This window comes from Pygoscelis adeliae, unplaced genomic scaffold, assembly GCF_000699105.1.
Source record: "Pygoscelis adeliae isolate BGI_AS28 unplaced genomic scaffold, ASM69910v1 Scaffold122, whole genome shotgun sequence".
Lineage (NCBI taxonomy): Eukaryota > Metazoa > Chordata > Aves > Sphenisciformes > Spheniscidae > Pygoscelis > Pygoscelis adeliae.
In genome coordinates, this window is record NW_008824358.1 from 298,627 (window position 1) to 318,707 (window position 20,081).

Below are 20,081 nucleotides of genomic sequence, written 5' to 3' on the forward strand. Positions count from 1 at the left end.
AATCACGCTAGCCGAAGATGGTTTTTAGGAGGCTTTGAAGATTTGGGAGCGCTCTGCACGTTTTATGTCTCACACGCGGCATCTGCGAGCGCCTTAAGTGGCTCTGGGGAAGGCTCGGTGTAAGACCGCCCTCTGACGGCAAGCGCTTCCTACAGCTAGCGCAGGGAGCCCCGCAGCAGGACGGGCTGCACAGTCCCCAGGGTAGAAGAAACGTGTCAGAGCTGGTCCCTTACGTTGAACAGGATGCAGGCGTCAGCACACGCAACGTCGACCTTTCACATTTCAGGTTGGAGACGGTCGTTACGCTCTAACTTCTCTGCCAGAATGACAAAAGCACCGTTTCCTTGTTGTCTACGCGTTGCGCTGGAGTTTTGCTGCACTTTGTTATTGCACTCAGCAGAATTTGGCACTGGGACTGGATTTTCTAGCCCTCGTTTTGTACACTGGGGTCTTGTAAATTCTGGCCTCGTTGAAGGGCTGCGATAAACATCTTAATAACCTCGTCTCTATCACGGTTTGAAACCGCCCTCTAGGGCACTGCAACAGAATAGTGCAGAGCAGTATCTTACCTGTTCTCATATACCCTTTTTCCTTTCCATTCCCACCCTGCCCCGGTCATATCTATCGGGGAGGACTAATACAGAATAACCGTTAGTCCTACACAAGGTAAGAGAAAATAGCACAGCACAAGTTCTGCAGGACCAGTATAAAAGAGGTTGCAATTCAGAGCAGAATCTGTGTCTTCAACTGCATGTTACACAGTAACATGATTCTCAGGCACTCCGGACAAAAACTCTACAAATTCAAAACCCACCAGCTTTTCTCCGAGTCGGGATTTAAGTCCTAGAACATTGAATACGTATCAGTATCACTTTGAAACAGTAGCAGAAAGATAAGTCACACAGTTGCTTTGTTGCTAGCTTCATAGAAAGCATGTTACACACAGGATTGGACGGTAGCTACATCTGCAACTTCAGGAGAGGAATATAAACAAACCTAATTTTTCATAAAGTCACCAAGTAGTCAATGCTTTTGGGACAAAATGTACTTGAAAACTAGCTTCAGGACACCATAATTAATGCCTGAGTGAGGTAGGAATTATTATAATCATCTTCTCATACTATTATTTAACATACAACACCTGTTTTGAAATTCTGCACCATGCTTGAGCTGCTTGCCATTTTGGAGGTTCACACTTACAAAGAAGCTAAACTGACAGCATCTAGCCCATAAAGGAAGGCATGTCCTTATGAACCCCTCCTACAGAGTCAGACAGTCTACTCAAAGGGCAATTCATGTACTTCTATTTGCTGCTGCTGCAAAGCAGAGTGGACTGGCAACTATAGAGCCAGAATTCTGGAATATTTCCATCCCTGATGCATGTGGATGAGTGTGGAAAAATAAATAGAGGTGATAGTAGTTAGAAGTATGATGATTTGGATATTAATTTTACGGTAAGAATTATTTCCTTTGGATTGCAATACCATACTGCTTTGCTGCTGGGTGACATTTTGTGTGCGCCTGTACACAGTAGATGCTCTGGTAGTAATTGAAATAAGTAAAGTTAAAGAAGGTGGCTTACCTTGTGTTGTCCCGTCTAGTCCCATGAGACATTTCATTGCCCTGATGATTTGCTCTGCTACGGGTGGACACATAGATGTGGCGTACACAGCACTGTGAGAATGAGTTCGTAAAAAGTCCACAAGGTCCTTACACAAGCAAAACAAAGCATGAATGAGCTTTGAGCTGGCCAAACAGCAGATCTCCCTCTTAACTACTGCAGGAGTGAGAACATGCAAAAGGAAGAGGATGTTTCACCAGTTATTGGTTTGCTTTCTTGGCTGCTACTCTTAACACATAGCCTGAAGAAACATCAGGCAGGTGCAAATACTTTACCATATAAGTGGGGCAATTACAGCTGAAACAAAAGTCTGGAATAGAATATTGTTTACTTCTGTGCTAAGACTGATTATAAAGGAGCCAAAATCATTTAAAGACCAATGAACAGCTGCACTTAAAATACTGCTCAGTTCCTCTCTGGGAACGAAGCAAAGCCTACATGACATCAGCATAGTTCCTCTGCCACAAGACCTAACCCAGGGAAAGCAACCTTACTGGGATCTATCTCTGGCTATTAACATAAACTTCCTTCAACTGAAACTTTCCATCAGTGTGGGAGGGACAGTCACGTTAGAGTCGGTATAGCTGCTTTAACATTTCCTTGTGTAACTAAGAGCACAATCTGTGCTCCTAGAAAAAGCATTGATGTACTGTAGGCATGTCTAAAGCACCAGTAACTCTCCTGAATCCAGGGACACTGTAGGAATTCAGTGCTTGATTAAGACCATCACTGTTACGACAGCTTATACCTCCTAGTGCAAAATGTCAGAGTAACAGTTAGCACACTAAAAGCTGAATGCATATTAGTGAGAAAGGGATGAGGCCTGCTTGAAAACTGCCTTTGATAAAAAATATCACCAGGAAAAAACCCAAAGAGAATAACACAAATTATTGCCAAAAAAGCTGTATGAGTCTATGTGGTAACTCCAATGCTAAAGATAAAGATTTACCTAACCTTACACAGGTTATGCATTGCTATATTGCAATTGTAATCCTAAGCGTTCGATCAAATAGCTGAGAAGGCTTCTGTGCTCTAGCTGATGCAGAATAAACAGTGCCACAGTGAGTTTTTGGCTGCGGAAATGAATATAAGTGTGCTAAGTGTGTTGGCAGCTGCCACCAAGGCTCGGAAGCCTGAGGCAAAGCTTAGTGATACACACAGGCATGAAAAGAGCGACCCACTTTCATTTAAGAAAACTTCCAAGGATTAGATGATGAATTACTTTAGACTGCTTTTCACAGGTCTAGGCTTCCTATAATTTCTAGCTACGTTAGCCACATTGTCTTTGGTAAGAGTTAAACCTTCAGATGCAAGTTCAGGAAGCAAAGAAAACAAAGAAAATGGATTCTTAATGTATTATGATAGCCTGTTATAAGATCTCCAGGGGCAAAACCAAAAAAGACAGTAAGAAATATACACTCGATACTTTCTTACAGCCCTTTTATTCTACTCAAGTGCTACCCTTATTAATGTTATCCTGACAACAACCATATGGGCTGTCTAAACAGGCTTCCTACTCATTCAGCAAACTACTTAAGAAATACATTCAGCAGGGTATGAAAAGGGTAAATAATCAGCAACCACTTGATATCTCTGTCAAGCAACAAAACCGAGGAGGACATTTCACAATGGTGCTGATTATGCTTTCTCTTCTTCTACACCCCCAGTTAAAGCAAGCTCAGCTCTACTTTTTGTTGACATCTGTTGTTGGCAGGCGGTTGTTTTGTTAATGTACGCAGAGCAACTGAGGACACGGATTTTACTACTGCAAAAGGCCCTCAGTAACCCTCTTTCTCCATCCTCCTAAAAAATGCAACTGTGACAATCCACAACTGTTTAGGAATTTTATTATCAGTGGATGAAACTGTGGTTTTAATCTCTTAATATTGCTCCATACACTGTTTACAAATGTGAAACAAAGTAATGAGCAATCTGCATGCAAATTAATGTAGTGAAGTATATTTAGCCAACCACAACGTGTCTAAACATTTCCAAGACAAACAACAATCATCAGGGTGGCACAGAAATACCCAACCCAAGCAAATTACATAATATGAACATGAAACAAAAATAAGAAAGTCTGGCTGTTTGATGTGCATTTGGGATCCAGACAAAAATGGTACTAACTTTAGAATACTGCTCCTGCAAAGCAGTCTATGCGAAAATATAATGCAATGTATCATACATAATAAGAAGGTACTTCCCCCCCCTTGATGTTAAAATGTTTGTGTTTTCCTTTTACCTTTTTACCAGCTATGTATCCTCCAGCTGCGCCAAAGCTCTTTGTGAACGTTCCCATTAATACATCAACATCGTCAGGACTCATACCGAAGTATTCCACAACTCCTCGGCCCGTTGCACCCACCGCACCGATGCTGTGAGCTTCGTCCAAGTAGAGGTAGGCTTTGTATTTCGTCTTCAAGGAGACTATCTCTGGCAGGCGCACGATGGACCCTTCCATGCTGCAGATGGAGAGAATCATGGATGAACAACAAATCTTGTACTCCCTTTCTCTTTAAGATACTGCCAGAAAATATAGGCATTAATTGCCTCACTCCATGAAAGATCTTCTGGAACCTCAATTTGTATTTACAGTTCAAAGAAAAATTGCAACCCTTTCCCATCTGCAGGTGAGTATAAAACAGTCAAACAGTTTTAGAATTCAAACAATCAAAACCGGTCAAAAAGTCATTGAACATTTGTAAATTTTCAACATGCCAGAAAAGAGAAGGAAAGGTATAAAGCACGGGGGAGATACTCACCCAAAGCAGCACATTACAATTCAGTACAAAACAAATATTGTAATGAATTATAAGGAACCGCTGTAATTCAGTTTGGTCCTTGCTTACTTCATCATCAGCTACTGTGGCGATATTTGGGGGTAGCAGCTCTAGAGCAAATTACCCTGGTGCAAAGTATTTGGGTCTAACATACACAGGAGATGGGCCACCTGAAATGCACAGATGGTGCCATAACTCAAAGCAGCCCCAGTCTTCAGAGTGGACAGAATCAGGGATTAGAAAAGGGAGCTCAAATCCTCTCTTGCCAATTGTTTCTCCCAATACGAACTTTTTAGGAAATGCAGCCTGCTATGTAGTACTCAAAAGGAAAAAACATTTCCGTTCTTTTTCTTATCATTTTCTTACAGCGATGCAGGAAAAGGAAATGTTCTGAACTTGCACTAATGGCGTATTGAGATTTGTAGAAATAAGAAGAGATGATAATTCTTTTGTTGCTGGTAATCACGTCAGTAAGTTAGAAGGCACAGAGGAGCTGTACAGCAAAATGAAAGCCCAGGGAGACAAATAAGAAATGCACTCTAATCCCAAAAAGATGACGTACCAATAGTATTGCTGTGAAGATTATTGCGTCTTGAAAACCTTTGTGAGATGACTACAGCTATGCTTGGATATGCTCTGATGCACTCAGTATTCATTTCATAATGAGTTAAACATGTTCTCTTACACTAGCTCTAGTGAGCAGGTCTTTAAATGCTAAATACTTCCTAGCAAAAACAGTGAGTGCGCTGTGTGCCAGGAAAACCAGTGCTCCGTGGATAAGGCCTGTGGATAAGGTTTCCGATTGCAGATGCTACAAGAGTTTCAGGTAAGCAGAAATGATGAGTTTGTTCCCAAACAGCATGTAAAAAAAGGCAGTGCGATCAACACAACTTCTTGGCAATTTTTAGATCCTGGTCCAGTGGCTTTCACAGATTGTTTTATTGCCACTCTAGCTGCACTATGCAGCTGGAAGTTTGGTACCACAAAAGCGGCAGGATGTGCTTTTAGCACTTGGGAAATTTCTGACAATTTTAGTCCTCCTTCAGCCTTTGGTCTCCTGAGTAAGCTTGGAAACAGCTTGGTCTCCAGTTTTGAAGGAGACTTGCCCATAGGCAAGTCTCCATTAGTTTGAAAGAACAGCACAGGGGAGCAGCCATGGACAAGGGTTGACTGTGCTGTTCGTACTGGGAGGTTCGGAGAGTGGCTATGTGTGCCTGGAGGCATATTTTTGGCTGTCAGGTGACTGCTGGCAAATCTTGCCCTTCTGTCTTGCCCAGCAAAAGAAGAGGCAGCTGTGGGGCTATATATCAGCACCACAGTCTCTTGCAGCAAAGAAGGGTGGGCTTGTACTGCAAGCTCCTGAAAGCTGGGCTTTCTCACTTTTCCCAAACGGCACTTGGCAACTGGGGGAGAAGCAACTTCAACCACCACAGCTATTTTCCTAATGAATACAAGGGCAGAGCCCACAGTCCTCACATTAGCCCAGAGTCAAAGCATTAGTCAGCTAAAAATTATACTGAGCCACTGGGTGTGCTTGGGCACGAGGCATCGTACCATCGTTCTGGGGATGGCGGCTCTCGGCTGCGTCTGGTCGGCCTGCACGTTGGCTATATGGTCAGAGAGTGACAGTGGTGCCAAGGAGCACCTCTGCAGAGGGAAGCGAATAGGCATCCCACCCTCCACCCTCCAGCGATACTTGGGCAGACCAGCTAGGCAAAGAAGGACAGTAAGAGTTTTTCCACATTTACATGGACATGATTAGGCTTAGTGGCTCATGGAGATTTCAGATGGGAGAGATAGCATTTATCTTCAAAAAGACAAGAGTAAAAATGGTAAATTAAAAATACAGAGCTTGATTTGCTGCATATTTGTGGAATGGAAGCAAAGTTATTGCTGATTCCCAGAATACATAGAGCTGGTACATGGCTATTGCAAGATTTAACCATTAAGAAGATTTAATGAAAACTTTTCTTACTAGTACAAGTAGATTTCTCTTTGAACTCCAAGATGTTTAGACAAACAAAGCACTTGTATTTAATTTCAGTGTTGATTTACTGCTCTTGAAACATGCTGGCTGACATAAATGTTACAATAGTTGACAGAGATCCTAACATGGCCTTGAAGTGTCCATGGAGTAGATAAAGCGCTGCTGGTTTCGTGTAAGTTTTCACGTGCTGCCATTCAAACAGGCCTCAGCCCTCCTGATGGCAGAGATGAGAGCTGTTTTGCTGCCTACTCTGTTCTTGGTCTCTCTTGTGTCCCTGGGAGATGGTCTGTGATATAAACACAGCTCTGTTTAGAATTGCTCCAAGATAAAGCTCACTTCACATAACCCCTTGGGTATCCCAAATGGAAAGTTTACTGAATCCTTCAGTAAATATTGATGTCGACTGAGTTTAAACCAGAGAACCAGAAGTGAACTGTAATTGTTCTGTCTCAGTCTGGTTGTGTCACTTTTACAAAGCTGTTGATCTGTTTCCAGATCTGCTCAAGCACACAGGGCACATCAAAAAAGCTGGATGCAGATGGACATAAGCTGGCTCTGCCCAGGCCAGACATTCTCATTACGTGGTATTACATCCTGCCTTGTAGCAAAAATTATGAGCTTGGTGGCAGGGATGTAAAGCTTCTAGATTGCAGCTGACCCTCATCACCTTTGTTCGGCGGGCAGGCACAAAAGCTTTCTTCAGTACACACTCAGTTTGAATGCACTTCCAGATGCGAGGAGGTAATCCAAAATTCTGGGATCGTTGAATTTTGAAGTTTGATTCAATCACTGAGATTCTTCCTGATGCAGCTGATGAATTGTGGAGCCAGGTGCTTTGAGAAACACGAGGTGTGCACTTGTGCTGGTCACTTCGCTTGGAACAAAGGCTTGCTCTTGACAGGATACTGACAGTTTTTGTCCAGTTTATTTTGAAACTTCTCAGGAAAAGAGTCTTCTACATCCTACTATGGTACCACAGTTTCAATTTTTTTTTTTTCTGTCAGGAAAATTAATTTACCAATATTCAACCTATTGTCTTCTTCATAATTGCATCACTCAATGTCTCTAAACATACCCTATAGTACCACTATCCTTTCAGCATTTGAAAACTTTATCTGTTCCCCTTTCAGGCTAGTTTGTAATTGGGAAAATCCCTCCTTTCCTGACCTGTTACTCCCAAGATGTATGCATTCCATTTTAATGTTTACTTTAGGTATTGTTTTCTTACATAAATCTTGCACATTCATACAACAATCTCTGTTTTGTAGTTTAGAGCAATAGTTTTAAGGAAACCTTCCAACCCTGCCCTCAAATACAACCCCATACACTGAAACGATAGAAATGTTAACCTTTAATGCTGGTTCCTGGCCAAAGACATGAAATGTTACCCCATTCTTTTCTGTAAGTCCAGTCACTCAATCCCAGGAAATAAAAAATAACCCTGAAAAATTTCCTACGGTATTGGCATTGAATCCTAAAGAACTTCTAATGCACATGAAAAGGCACTGGACAATATCTAACTGATCAGAGAGCTATTTTTGGAGCTGGAAGAGAAAATACCCAAATTAAATTAAAAGCAGGGAAAAAAACAAATGAAAAACAATCTGTTTTGATCAGTTTCTGGTGCCCCATAACTCCTGCCCTGGGCCTTGGCCTGTCTGACTCCTAGGTAAATATGTCTGCAAGAGAGCAGAAACCTACCACAAACCATGTAAGAACACAGTAACTGATTAATCCTGAACTGGAAATGATAGAAGCGAAGGAAAACATTAGCTGGAATTTGAATAATAGAAATATGATTTAGTGAGTCAGTTTAACTTGTGCCCTGGACACCACCAAAACTTGTTCGTGCTTTTTGTACTGAAGATTGATGGCTAGATGGTCTCTCTCAGTTTGGAATGCAAATGGAATATATTTGCTCCTAGGCTAGTCCAAGTTAAGAACTAGCTTTCACTAGTAGTTACATTTACTTCTGATGATTTTTTTTTCTTTTCAAGATAATAGAGACTTTAAAAAGCAAACAAACATATACATATTGCTATTTATTTGACAGGTAGCTTGAGTGCTTCCCAAGTCTAGGGGCCAATTCTGCCTTCAGTTGTAACCAAGCAAAATCTGTGGCTTACGGTTTGAAGCACAAGTCTGATTTCCAGAAATGCTCGTGTTGGTTAGCCATGACCCTTTTCAGATTTTGCCAGCCGGTAAGTCCGAGTTTATGCACAGCGTAAACACCTTAACATACTCTGAATGGAAAGAGAAGGCAAATTTTTTTCCATACCATCAACTTCACCATACTAGGACTATGGTGACCCATATAACAGTATTTTTTTTAAAGAAGGAAAACTTGGTGTTTCTTTTGCATCTCTGGAAAAAGCATTTCTGTAAAAACTTGCCAAGCCAAACTTGCAAGTCAAGATATTTTAACGTGGAGAATGGCTCTGACCAAGTTATTTAAATTCTGTATTAGTTGTCCCTGAAGCATAATTTAAGCCCTTTAAGGAAGAAGAAGAAAAAAAAGGCAGTATTAACTATTGTAAGAAGAATACATTAACAACAGTCTACCTCCTCTTAAACCCTCTAGATGAATGTTAATTTGGCATCTGGCAAATCTTCAAGAAAATTAAGAGTAGCCTATATGGGGTTGGAAAATTTTAGTCTCTTTCAAGAATCATGGGCCAAGAAAGGAAAGGACATGCACACAAAAAAAGTAAGAGTATTTCTAATATGTCTCTCTCCAGCTTTTCTTTTGCACATGAAATGTTATTAGCTACTTACTGTGTTAGACTACATGGCCTGTGAGTCTGTTCCCAGCAGTGTTGTAAGGACAGATCAGCTGCCTGCGTCTCGGGTTGGCAGTGATGGCAGGGATACAACACCGTGGGGTGTGGTGGTATTCTCCCTCGAGTCAGAGCAGACTTGCTTTGCAACCAAACCACAATCTTCAATTTGTGATCTGCTTAGACTATGAAAACAACTAACCAACCAACCTAGCTACTGCTAGGGCTAGTTTCCAATGAAAGACTATTAGAGAGCTGAGCTTTGTTTTTCTTTTACTTGATGCCTTTCACAAGCATAGACAGTCAGGGCATGAGCGGTCTTAACATTATTTAGCCCTTATGGGGCTGAAGGAACTTTATGGTTCCTCTTTAGTGAGGTTCTCTGAGGTTTAACATATTTTTATTTTGCATTCCAACAGAAGGTTCTTCGAACTTTGAGAACGAAATCTCTTTTGAAAATGAACTGAAAAAGTAGAGGAAAAGAAAACTCTATATCAAAGATGCATCTGGAAATATAGTCATTATAGTTGCAAATATCTGACAGTGGGTTTGTCCCACTGCTCAGACTGATCTATGCTTCTGTGTCACCAGTTTACCTTCTTGCTGCCTAGTGATCAATATCCAGGGTAAAGGATTTAAAAGTGAACAAAACTCAGCAGCTGGAGCATTTTCTGCAGGCCATGTGACCGATGGGAATATTTATCAGTAAAATGTTGGTGGTCCACTTAATTTCTGCATGATCAAAGTCCTTAAATCTGAGCTTTCTTTTAGTAGTGCCAAGCTATGTTTATTTGCAGTTTTGCTCTGTTTATTCTGGTTGAAAGGAGACGTTCAGCCTGCTTTGGATCAGCTGATCTGCTGCTGACCTGTTTCAGCTCTGAGTGACAGGTATTTAGATAAGGACTGATTTGTTCTCTTTGCAGATGGAAAATGTTAGGTAAAAAGAAAGCACTGACAACTATGAAGTTGTGATGACATGAGATCGTAAAAGATTCCCTATGAAAGAAGCTAATCAGCTCAACTGTGCTAGCATTTCTCAATAAAATGGCATAAACGACTGCTCATCCAGACTGGTTCAGCAACACATGATATGATCCCTACACATAAAGTTTAATGTTGCTTTCATAAACCATGTCACGTCCTGTGAATGAGTGGTTCTGGTTCCCTTCTCTCTGGTGCAAGTGTTGCTACTCCCAAACCTATCCTTCTCCTACTCCCCGCCTCTCTCGTCATCGCCACAGTAGCCTTACCTAGATGCCTGCAAACCCTCTTACTGTCCAGATCTCTGCTTCTTCAGCCCTTCCCTCCTCTTCATGATCTCTCCCTCTCCCTGCTCTAGCTCCTTGCCCACCAGTGGCTCCCCCTCCATGCTATCCACCAGCCCCATGGCTGCCTTCCCAACAATCTTCTCCTGACTTGAGCGGTTGCCAGTATGAAACCCAGGACGGTGGGCCTGGCTGGTGCCTCTGCTTTGCTGCTCGACTCTAGTGATGGTTTGTCCTTCTGCTCGGGTGTAAGACGTACCACACTAGTGAACCAGAGCTATCTGACTGGATGCTCTATAATTACATGGTGTTATCAATGCTGATATTATCTGATGGATTCTCAAAGGCACTTCTCTCATTGAAATTCCTCCAGGGACTGGGGCTACGTGAAATACCACTATATAATTCTTTGAAAGCCAGTCTTTTAATTGTTTTTCCTGTTAAAGTGTGAGTCCATTAGATCCAGCACTAATTACTAGAAAGGTGCTGGTATCTCTTGGCCTATGTTTAGCTTGAGTTTTTAGATTCCAACAGCTGGGTAAGAACTGGGCATGCAGAGCTAATTAAGTTCTGCGTAGTTGTCTTTTGATCTGCCTGTGCGTAGCAAACAACTCCAGAAAACTCAGCTTACTCACTTAGCAAAACTCCTCACCTACTATAGCTCCATGAATTTTATCACATCTGTGGCAACATACACCAGGTGATGATCTGTCTTGCTGTCACAGTACATCTCCCACTCCACTGTGATTTGCTAAATCAACATTCAGAACAATGCACAGGATCTAACTGGAGCAAGTTACACCAGGGCTCAGACTGACGTAATGGAAATCAATTTACAAGATCACAGAATGTTATTGTAACCTCCACTCTCTTAAGGTTTCTCTCAGATACCTAGAGTCAATGTTCGCTTCACTCAATGTATCATTCTGTCCTCAGAAACGATAAAGACTACTCAGGTTTCTAAAACACAAACATACCTGTAAATGCCCTCCACGAGGATGATAATTTTTCTCCATGCTCTGCGGCTTCGAGGCTGACCATATATTATTGCATCCCTCAGCAACTGCTCAAGGCTCTGCATATCTTTATGTAAAAATAAGAAAAAGAAGGAAGGAAAAACATTAACAAAGATTTTTCTAAAGAACTTTCGATTTTCTACTGGGCACTATTTTTTCCTACACAGAAAAAGACAACAGTAAAAAAATGTGTCCTGAAGATAAACTTCCTTTATTAGTTAGCAGGACCCAACAATTAATTTAATTTGCCTGAATGCAATCTAGTGACAAAGAGAGTTACAAAAAGCTTCCATTTATGCACCTTATCTGGGAAACTTCTAGAAATTCTTGGCATACATTTTTATTTAAAGGCTAAAGGAAACCACTTTGCTTAAGTACTGAGGCTAATTGCCAGCAGTTCGCTGTATGGGTTGCTGATACTCATGTCTCAAGGCTTCCAAATAGTGAGTTTTTGGTTGCTTTCCAACATCACCACGGGATCATGAATAACATGCACTGCTTCAGCAAAGGCTTGGGTCAGGCTGCGTGAAGCATGTCAGGGTGGCAGCAAGAGAAATCTTGTCCTTCTCAAGAAGGAAAGTGAGTGAAAGATTGCTGATGAGATAGGGAGAGACAAGTGGATACAAGAACATGGTGTGGATACACTAATTTGGTGCCAAAATGCCTGGCACTGGCGGGACTTCGATACAAAGGGGCCTAGAACAATGTTAGAAACTTAGCTGCTTTCTCAAGGGCTGAGTGTGGATAATCTAATAAAATTCTTGAAGGAAAGCCATTGAAGTTTTGAAAAACGTGGAAGAAGCAAGAAAAAACACCACAGGAATAAGCGTCAGACCAAATGTGACTCTCAATGCAGAGCTGAAATCTAACCAGCATTCTGGTGTCTGCACATGAATGAACACTCTCCAAAATGAACTATTCCGGTATTTTTCAGGAATCTGGATTGACATTTCAAAATGTTTTCAAATAACATCTTACAGAGACTCATAATACCCCAAGGAACACTAAAAATCAGTTCAAAGTGTGAGCTGAGAAAATCAATGGCGTTTTTTCACAATAGAACCCCACTTTTTCAGCAACACATCTTAATGCAGTAATTATAACCTTCTAAAATAGTACACGGCTAATCTTTAAAATACAATTGTCCCAACTGAAGAAAATACACCCTAGCTATATTAATGTTGACCTGTAGCTTGGTTTCCACCTGACTGGAACTGGGCCATTTGCATAGTAACTGTCCATTGTGAATAACCTTGTGACCTGAGAGATGGCAAGGTTATAACATGAACCCTTCCAATCTGGTACCTCACCTCTTGCTAGTACCATTTACTGATCTCGGTGAAAGATAAATTTCTCAGAAACACCTGTGCCACTCTGCACCTTACCGTGTAATCTCTTGAGCTACCAAGACCTTGCTATAACTTACAAAGCACAATACATGCACGATAAGTTGCCCCTTATTTCAGTGGTGCAATCATCTGCACAGCTCAATGAGCTCTGAGATGGAAATGCTGTTATGAATAATGCAATGCAGACAGCACAGTTTCCACTAGGTGGCAATAAAGGAAATAGAAGTTCCTTGGTGCTTTAAAAGGGAAATTTATAACCCAGCTGAGCATTTGCAGTATGTGCATATTTCATAGACGAGAGCTGCTCACCTTCTCTTTTGTTTTGAGTAGATAACATTCAGAAATCCTTTTGAGTTCTGAGCATTAAAGCACTCCCCATGATGACAGAAAGCTCACTCAGTCACTCAAAGTAAAATTTGGGCACCCCCTTTTCTCCACTGAATTATTTCTCTACCCATGTCGTTGTCATCTAAATCCTTTTGGGACTTTTGAAACCCTCCCCTGAATCACACAGGGTCTTTCAATTCAGTATTCTGTCTACATGTCAGTCCAGATCGGTTCTAGACTTCAGGAAAGTCAGTTTGCCCAGCCCTCCGAGCTAAAAGCATGGCTTGAAGATTCAGTTGTTTTAACATACATCCACATGAAAAGAAAGGAAAGAGGAGAGGATAGAGAGAAGTGAAATGTACATAACGCTGTTTAATAGAGCCGTTTAAAAAATACATGGACGTGAATAGCTCCTCTGTCCAAACTAGTGCGGAACATGAGACCACAGATAGGGAAGAACATTTCCGAGGGATGAGCTTGCCTGACTTCACACATGACATAGTCCTGCTGGAGTACAGGCTAAGGACACGTCTGTTTGCAGGATCAGGGCTATCTCACTTTGGTTTTGATGTCTCATTCTGAAAAACATGTATGTGTGACCCTTTCTTAGGCCTGTAATAGTCAACACATAATTTCTTTAGGTGCAAACGAATTTTACTGACCTTTTTACTCTGTGCTTGTACTGCCTCATTTGGAAAGGGGAAATTGGGAGGAAGAAAAAATCTGTTACCTTTGATCTTCCCCCCAAAAGGCTGCTTCTGTTACTCAAAGTGAAAATGCAGTGCTCTCTGTGTGCTGGTGCTTAGACTTTCCAGAAAGTGGGATATACTGAACACCAGGAAAAACAACAGTGCAACCCCAGGTGGCTTTTGGATATCAAGTTATTTGCCCATTAAATATAGTCAGACTGTGAAACACTGGGACATTGAGATGATGAGTTGCACGAGTCCATCTTGAATAACCAGTTACGGGGAAAATAACTGTCCTTCCTTGTTTGACCATCACCAGCCCAGGCTTTTCAGCGGTAATGGCTAACAACCGTTCACCAGCCCAGGAGGTGGTGTTAAGAATTTCACTTGATTAATTAGTCAAAGCACAACCAAATCTATCCTTGTCTCAGTTTCCACCTTCTCCCTATGGCATATAGTCTAGATGTGGAGGATAAAGTTTCCTAAGCAGGGACAGTGGATCTCTTAGGGTTTTTAGAATTTACTGTAGACTTGCATAATCCTTGTTTGGGATCCTTCAGAGTTACTTCGACGGAAATACCAACACCACAAACTGCCAGTGGGTCGAAGTGAGCCTGGACCTGGGCAGGCAGCCGTGTGTCATGCTGCCTCCAGTGCAGGTGGGACTCCAGGCTCCTGGAGGGGCCCCTGCCCTCTCCCAGGCACACTCAGTGCCTCCTCACAGGGAGACATGGCATCTCCACCCCTCATACTTACATTGCAATGCTGGGGATGTCATCACCATTCCTCTGCGTGGGCTGGAAACCTCCTGCGTGATGTCAGCTGAATCCTTTTTAATTAAAATAAGCAGGCTACTACTACCCTTATCACATCCTTCTTTCCTTCACCTTGTATTTGCCACTCTTGTTTTCAGTTTCTCCCATTTTGCACTCTCGTGCAAGTTCATGCAGGCTCTGCGGCTACCTGTCCCTTCTCAGCTTCCCATGTAACCACCTCTCTCCTGCTGCAGTGCATCTGCTGCAGCATCTGCCGCCTCCTCTCTTTCTCTCCCCCCGCTGGTACCTTTCCTGGTCGCTGTCCTTTCGTGGGTGACTCGAGTGGCTAGCTCCAATGCTGTCCCTCCTTGCAGATCCCTAAAGCAACAAAGGGAAACCACTGCAAGGGTTTTGTGGGTGTAAACAGTAACTGTAGGACCGTAGAAGGTGGTTTTCATTCTAGTGAAAAATAGTCTCTGAAAAGTCCCCGGCTGCTGGCACAGCTCTGAACAGCAAAAGAATCTTTAGAGTCATTTCCCTGAAATCACAGCTTTGAACACCTTCGTTTGGAATGGGGTGGTGGGAGTGGTGATTACTGCAGTCACAGCAACAGTCTGAGACTCCCCTTCCTGCCCCTCGACAAATATATATCTCTGTCAAAGTAAAGAGCACTTGCTCAGGAAAGCTTCCTGTTCACACTTGGCAAGTCAGACACGGCTTTCTCAAATCAGAGAGGGCAAATGCAGACACAGCATGCTAGGAGCAGGATATACCAGTCTCCTCTCTGCGGCAGCGTCTGTATGTGTCACAGGGAAATACACGCCAAACTGGATTAGGCTGTGGTCCACCTATCTGGTGTAATAATCTTGTCTCTGATAGTGGCCAGAGGCTTCAAGGAGGGCAAAACCTTAGTGGGTAATGTGCCTTTCATCCTGCTCTGTAATAGCTATAACACTGCCCTCCCTTCTTAAATTCAAGGGCCACTTACACCTTTGGAAAAAAATAAATAAATTAAGGAACCATCTTGTACTAAGCCACTGCAAAGTCTTTGGTTTTTGCAATCAGAGAGATTTTTTGCTAATTTTTACCTGTTCATTTATCTCTTTCGTTTCCCCACTATTTTATTTGCTTGCTTGCTTAAAGGCACGTGCTTATAGTTTTCCACTTTTTTTTTCTCCTCTTTCCTTCTTTTTTTGCTAGAGAATATATTTGCACTGAAAGGTGAGGGCCTTCTGCTGCCTAAAAGTTCTTTCAGTGTTAACTACAACTCCTCTAGGTAGCTGTGTTTTCTCTTTAATGTGTCCTCATGGCACACATATCTGAACTCCAAAGCATTAATTTGACTGAATAGACTGAGAAATGCCAGAGTTGTATTAACATAAATTCACAACTGTTGTCCAAGCAGGAAACTATATTTTGTATGGAAACCTGAACAGCTCATACCTGCATGACACACTGTCATCAACCACCTGATCTGTGAGAACCCAAAAAACCCTTCACTACTTTCACAACACTCTGAAAAGGTGCGTAAGGAGGAGCTAGGTATGTACTACTGTGACTCCCATTTCAGATGGGGATTTAAGTACCAGATTAGAGGCCAGATTTTCATCTAACCAAGGTGCTTGGTTGCGCCTTGCAGTTGCCTGCCCTCCTTGTAGTATCGCTTGTTCTGATTGGATATTGAAGTGCCCTTGCAATGAAGAGAACTGGAGACTTTTTTTTTCCCGCATGGCCTGATTTCTGTGTGTAGTCACGACATTCCCACAGACTGCTCGCACAATTGCAAATCTAAACCTGAAAATGTGACTGCAATTGAGTTGCTTGATGCTATATGGGAAAAATGTGGTAGAATTAGAAAGAATAAACAAATCCTAAGCCTTGTACAGCACCTTCTTATACAGGCTGATAGGAACAGAATTCACTTGGATATAGTTAGTAACACACTCATCTGTCCCCTGAATGAACAAAGATAGGCTCTCACCTGATAGCAGTATAAGACCCAAAACTGCTGCACCTGATACCGATGTAAGACCCAGAATTGCTGTGACAGAAAAGCCTTGGTAAAATCACAAGCTGATTAATTGTTAGCTATTTGGTTTGGCTTTTCAAGTTTTATTTGAAGGGTCAAGGGATTTTGGCTTATATTTAACTACGATAAAGGTCAGAGGTTCTGAAAAAGTGCTTTAAAATATATGATATTAATAAGAGATTGTCTTAGAAATAAAAAAAAGCAAGCGATAAGTCAGTCTCTCCCTGAGCCAGGAAATAAAACCATCCAAGAGCGTAGCCCCCGTATAGCTGAAGTACCCCCATGCAGGTCACTTGGGGAGGGTGGGAGAGGCTCCTTGGAGCCCAGGCCTGGTAAGGGTAACATCAGACACCTTCTGGCACAAAACTAACCAAGGCCAGGCCACTACCGCCACAGAGGCGGGGAGATGTTTTAGCCTCCCAGCTCCTTCCCACTGCATACTAGTTGTTGGACTGTGCTGCTGGCTGCATTTCAAGTGTAGAAATGCAGCTCTTTGCTAGCTTCCTAAACAAATCACCGTCTGGGAAACGGTAATTTGAATGGTGCCCAGACCACAGCAGGGGAGACAAAAGGCAGATGCTTTATGGGCAGCTCAGAACGATTTTAGCCCGCTAAAAACACTACTGCATAAATTTAGGACTGCTCACGTCCTAAAATAAAAAAAAAAAAAAAAAAATAAAAATCCCCCTACACCCATTCCTCAGAGCAAGGGCTCCAGGGAGCTGAGCTTTGCTGCTACCATCCACAAAAACTCACAAGTCCCTGGAACAGAAAATGTCCCTTAAAGGCCAAATACCCTGTGGCATACCGGTGTGACCTTGGCAGGGTGAAGACTAGCAATGGTACTAATGAGAGCCCACAGGAAGGGAATGCCCTGTTCAGTAGTTTTTAGTTATAGGGCTGAAATGGAGTATTCTCTCCATTTCTCTCACATAGATGGTCTGTAGGTGTGTGCCTGCGCATTTCTCTCAGCCCAGGCCTGTAAATTCCTGTCTGTTTACAAGGAAGGGATTGTTCACTGGCAGGCAGGATGCAGGGCACATTCCTATGTCCAAATAAAAATGGACTTATAGGTCCACAGCACATTTTTGTTCTATTATTCACCTTAAGGCTTGCAAACATTCTCATACACCTGTGCAATGTTTTTGTCAAAAAGGAGGAACATCCAGATGCCTTTTGTTTTACTTAGGAGAAGCATAGAGGCCTAACAATTTCATCTGTTCTAGAAAAAAATACTCAGACTTTTTTGTGAAAACTGTAATGCCTAGGACAGCTACCCACTTACTGAAATAGAATTTCATTAACTTTTGTAAGAATAAGAATTATGTTATACACAATTAAGGTAATAGGTAGAGATTACTTCTTGGCTTACTAATGAAATAAGCATAATTATTTACTTTTGTGTAATAACAAAAGAATAGATCCAGTATTACAGATTATATGCTTTGAAATAAAATAACACAGTTTTACAGAATTAGCTACTGGATAGCCTCTGAAAGATAATGTGCTTCAGTAGCAAGTTCAAAATGGCAGGTTTTACTCTCGTCTGTGAAATATTTTTATCACAGAACAAAGTTTCCTATAATTTTTCTTTAAAAAATATTTTTTCCGTAACAGGGAGAAAAAAGGGAGGGGAAAGAGATTTACAATGCCAAGCTTGTTAGAAAGGGAGGTTACTAGCACACACCTGTGCATGTTCTTTGTATAATATTCCGGAAGTAGTTGGTTCAGAAAATATATTATTGCTTCACTAAATTGTTACATAATTATTCCTCCTCGTTTTGATAACCATTTATAATAACTGCAACAAACATTCACACCTCACCCTTCTATACATATCTCTTCTACACATGTGCAACCAAGGAAGTCGGAGCCAAAGTAAATATGTTCTAGGCAGTTTTATCAAGGGTATTACACAGCATTTCAAAAGAGGCTGATGTAAGCAACAAGGAGCATGGAAAAAAGCCGGCTTCTCAAGCTGCATTCTAATAGCAAAAAGGTAGCTTCAAAATCTGCTGCCTCATTTGAGTTTATTTTTGATTCTCCTGCACAGAAAGCATGTCTCGGGCACTAGTGGTGGTACCACTTGGCATCTCTTTTATTGTCTTTAATGTAGGGCAATACTGGGTCAAATGGTATCTGTGTGTGTAACTTGGCACAGCTCCAAAGGAGATGAGCCAGCCAGCTCATGCCAGCACACAACGTGGCTCCGTACACACAAGTAAAAATGAAATGCACGTTAAGCCCTAATCGTCTTTGGGATAGGACTCAGATTTATTCTCTGTTTCTGCACCTTGCTGGAAAGTTGTTCCAACTGCTCATCAAAGGGCCCTAGCCAAGCCTTTGAGACAGTAACATCCTCCGGTTGATGCCCAGGGCTAAGCTCTTTAAAGGGTCATTGATTTCCTTGTATGAAATGACACACATCAATCCCCTGTCCTTGGAAAGAAGAGGTGGAGGGCACTGCCTTTTCCTACTAGAATACAGAGGAGGATTTTAAAAAGTAAGACAAAACACATTACTATCTGATGCTGAAATTCATGCGTATTAAAAATCTTCAAATGGTAACTCAAGGTGCAAAGTTTTCTATTCATCCACAGGGCCGATACAGCAATTCCCCTGTTCGTAAGCATGACAATGACAGCACTAACATACCCTGACAATTTGGGCATGCGTGTGCATGCCTGTAGATATGCTATATATCCACACATTAGCAAGAAGGATAACATGGGAGCATAAGCAATACAGCTCTGATCTAACAAAACAAACCAGCACCTGCCTAACTGAAAAGAACCCTCCCAACACAAGCTGGAAATTTTGGTTATGTGTGTCCTTAATTGATTTGCTGTACTGACTTGTATTACACTACTCCCTGACAGATCCACAGAGAACAAGGCTGTCTACTTCGTTTTGGGTGAAACTGTGCATCCTACAAAGGCAGTCCTGCTGGATTACGCTTTCCACTGCTACCCTCCCCCAATACACATTCTGTTTTCTCCAAAGCAAAAGGCACATACATACATTTCTGCTCATGTGATTTTAAAAGCTGTTGGTGACGTGTAACTCATGGGTATGATTAAGGAAATATTCAAAAGAAAGAACTTCCTAACCATGGAACTAACATACTGAGAGACTCACAGTGGGCCGAGAGAGAGACCATGAAGGTGTGAAGCTGCTTTACATGAAGTGCTTTTAAATGCAACTTAGGTTAGGACTCAAGGCCTACAAAATTGTGATGACAAAAGCTAACACTCAAATTCCAAACAGTATTTGCATAAGTTTCCACAGTTTCACTTTGAAAATAAGTTAAAGTGATGTCTCAGAAATGGCATATGAGACTGACTTTGGCAAATCGGATCTCTAACCTAGAAAACAATGAGCTTTTCCAAAGCAACCTGGATGGGTTTCCACTGATGTTTGCTGAGACCCTTAAAGGGACTGTCTACATTTTCCAGTGCTGGATTAGTGCTTTTTGAACAAGTCACT

The 20,081-nt window shown here is 41.8% G+C and overlaps 1 protein-coding gene across 1 annotated transcript in view; it reads right to left on the minus strand.

Annotated features, from left to right (window-relative positions):
- SPTLC3 (serine palmitoyltransferase, long chain base subunit 3) overlaps positions 1-20,081 on the minus strand; it is an 87,369-nt gene that overhangs the window by 15,351 nt on the left and 51,937 nt on the right. Inside the window, exons 8-10 of the mRNA XM_009319561.1 lie at positions 11,408-11,513; positions 3,864-4,083; positions 1,583-1,709 (exon numbers count right to left, since the gene is read on the minus strand). Of these exons, the coding sequence (XP_009317836.1) occupies positions 1,583-1,709; positions 3,864-4,083; positions 11,408-11,513 (453 nt within the window). The remainder of the gene's footprint in view (positions 1-1,582; positions 1,710-3,863; positions 4,084-11,407; positions 11,514-20,081) is intronic.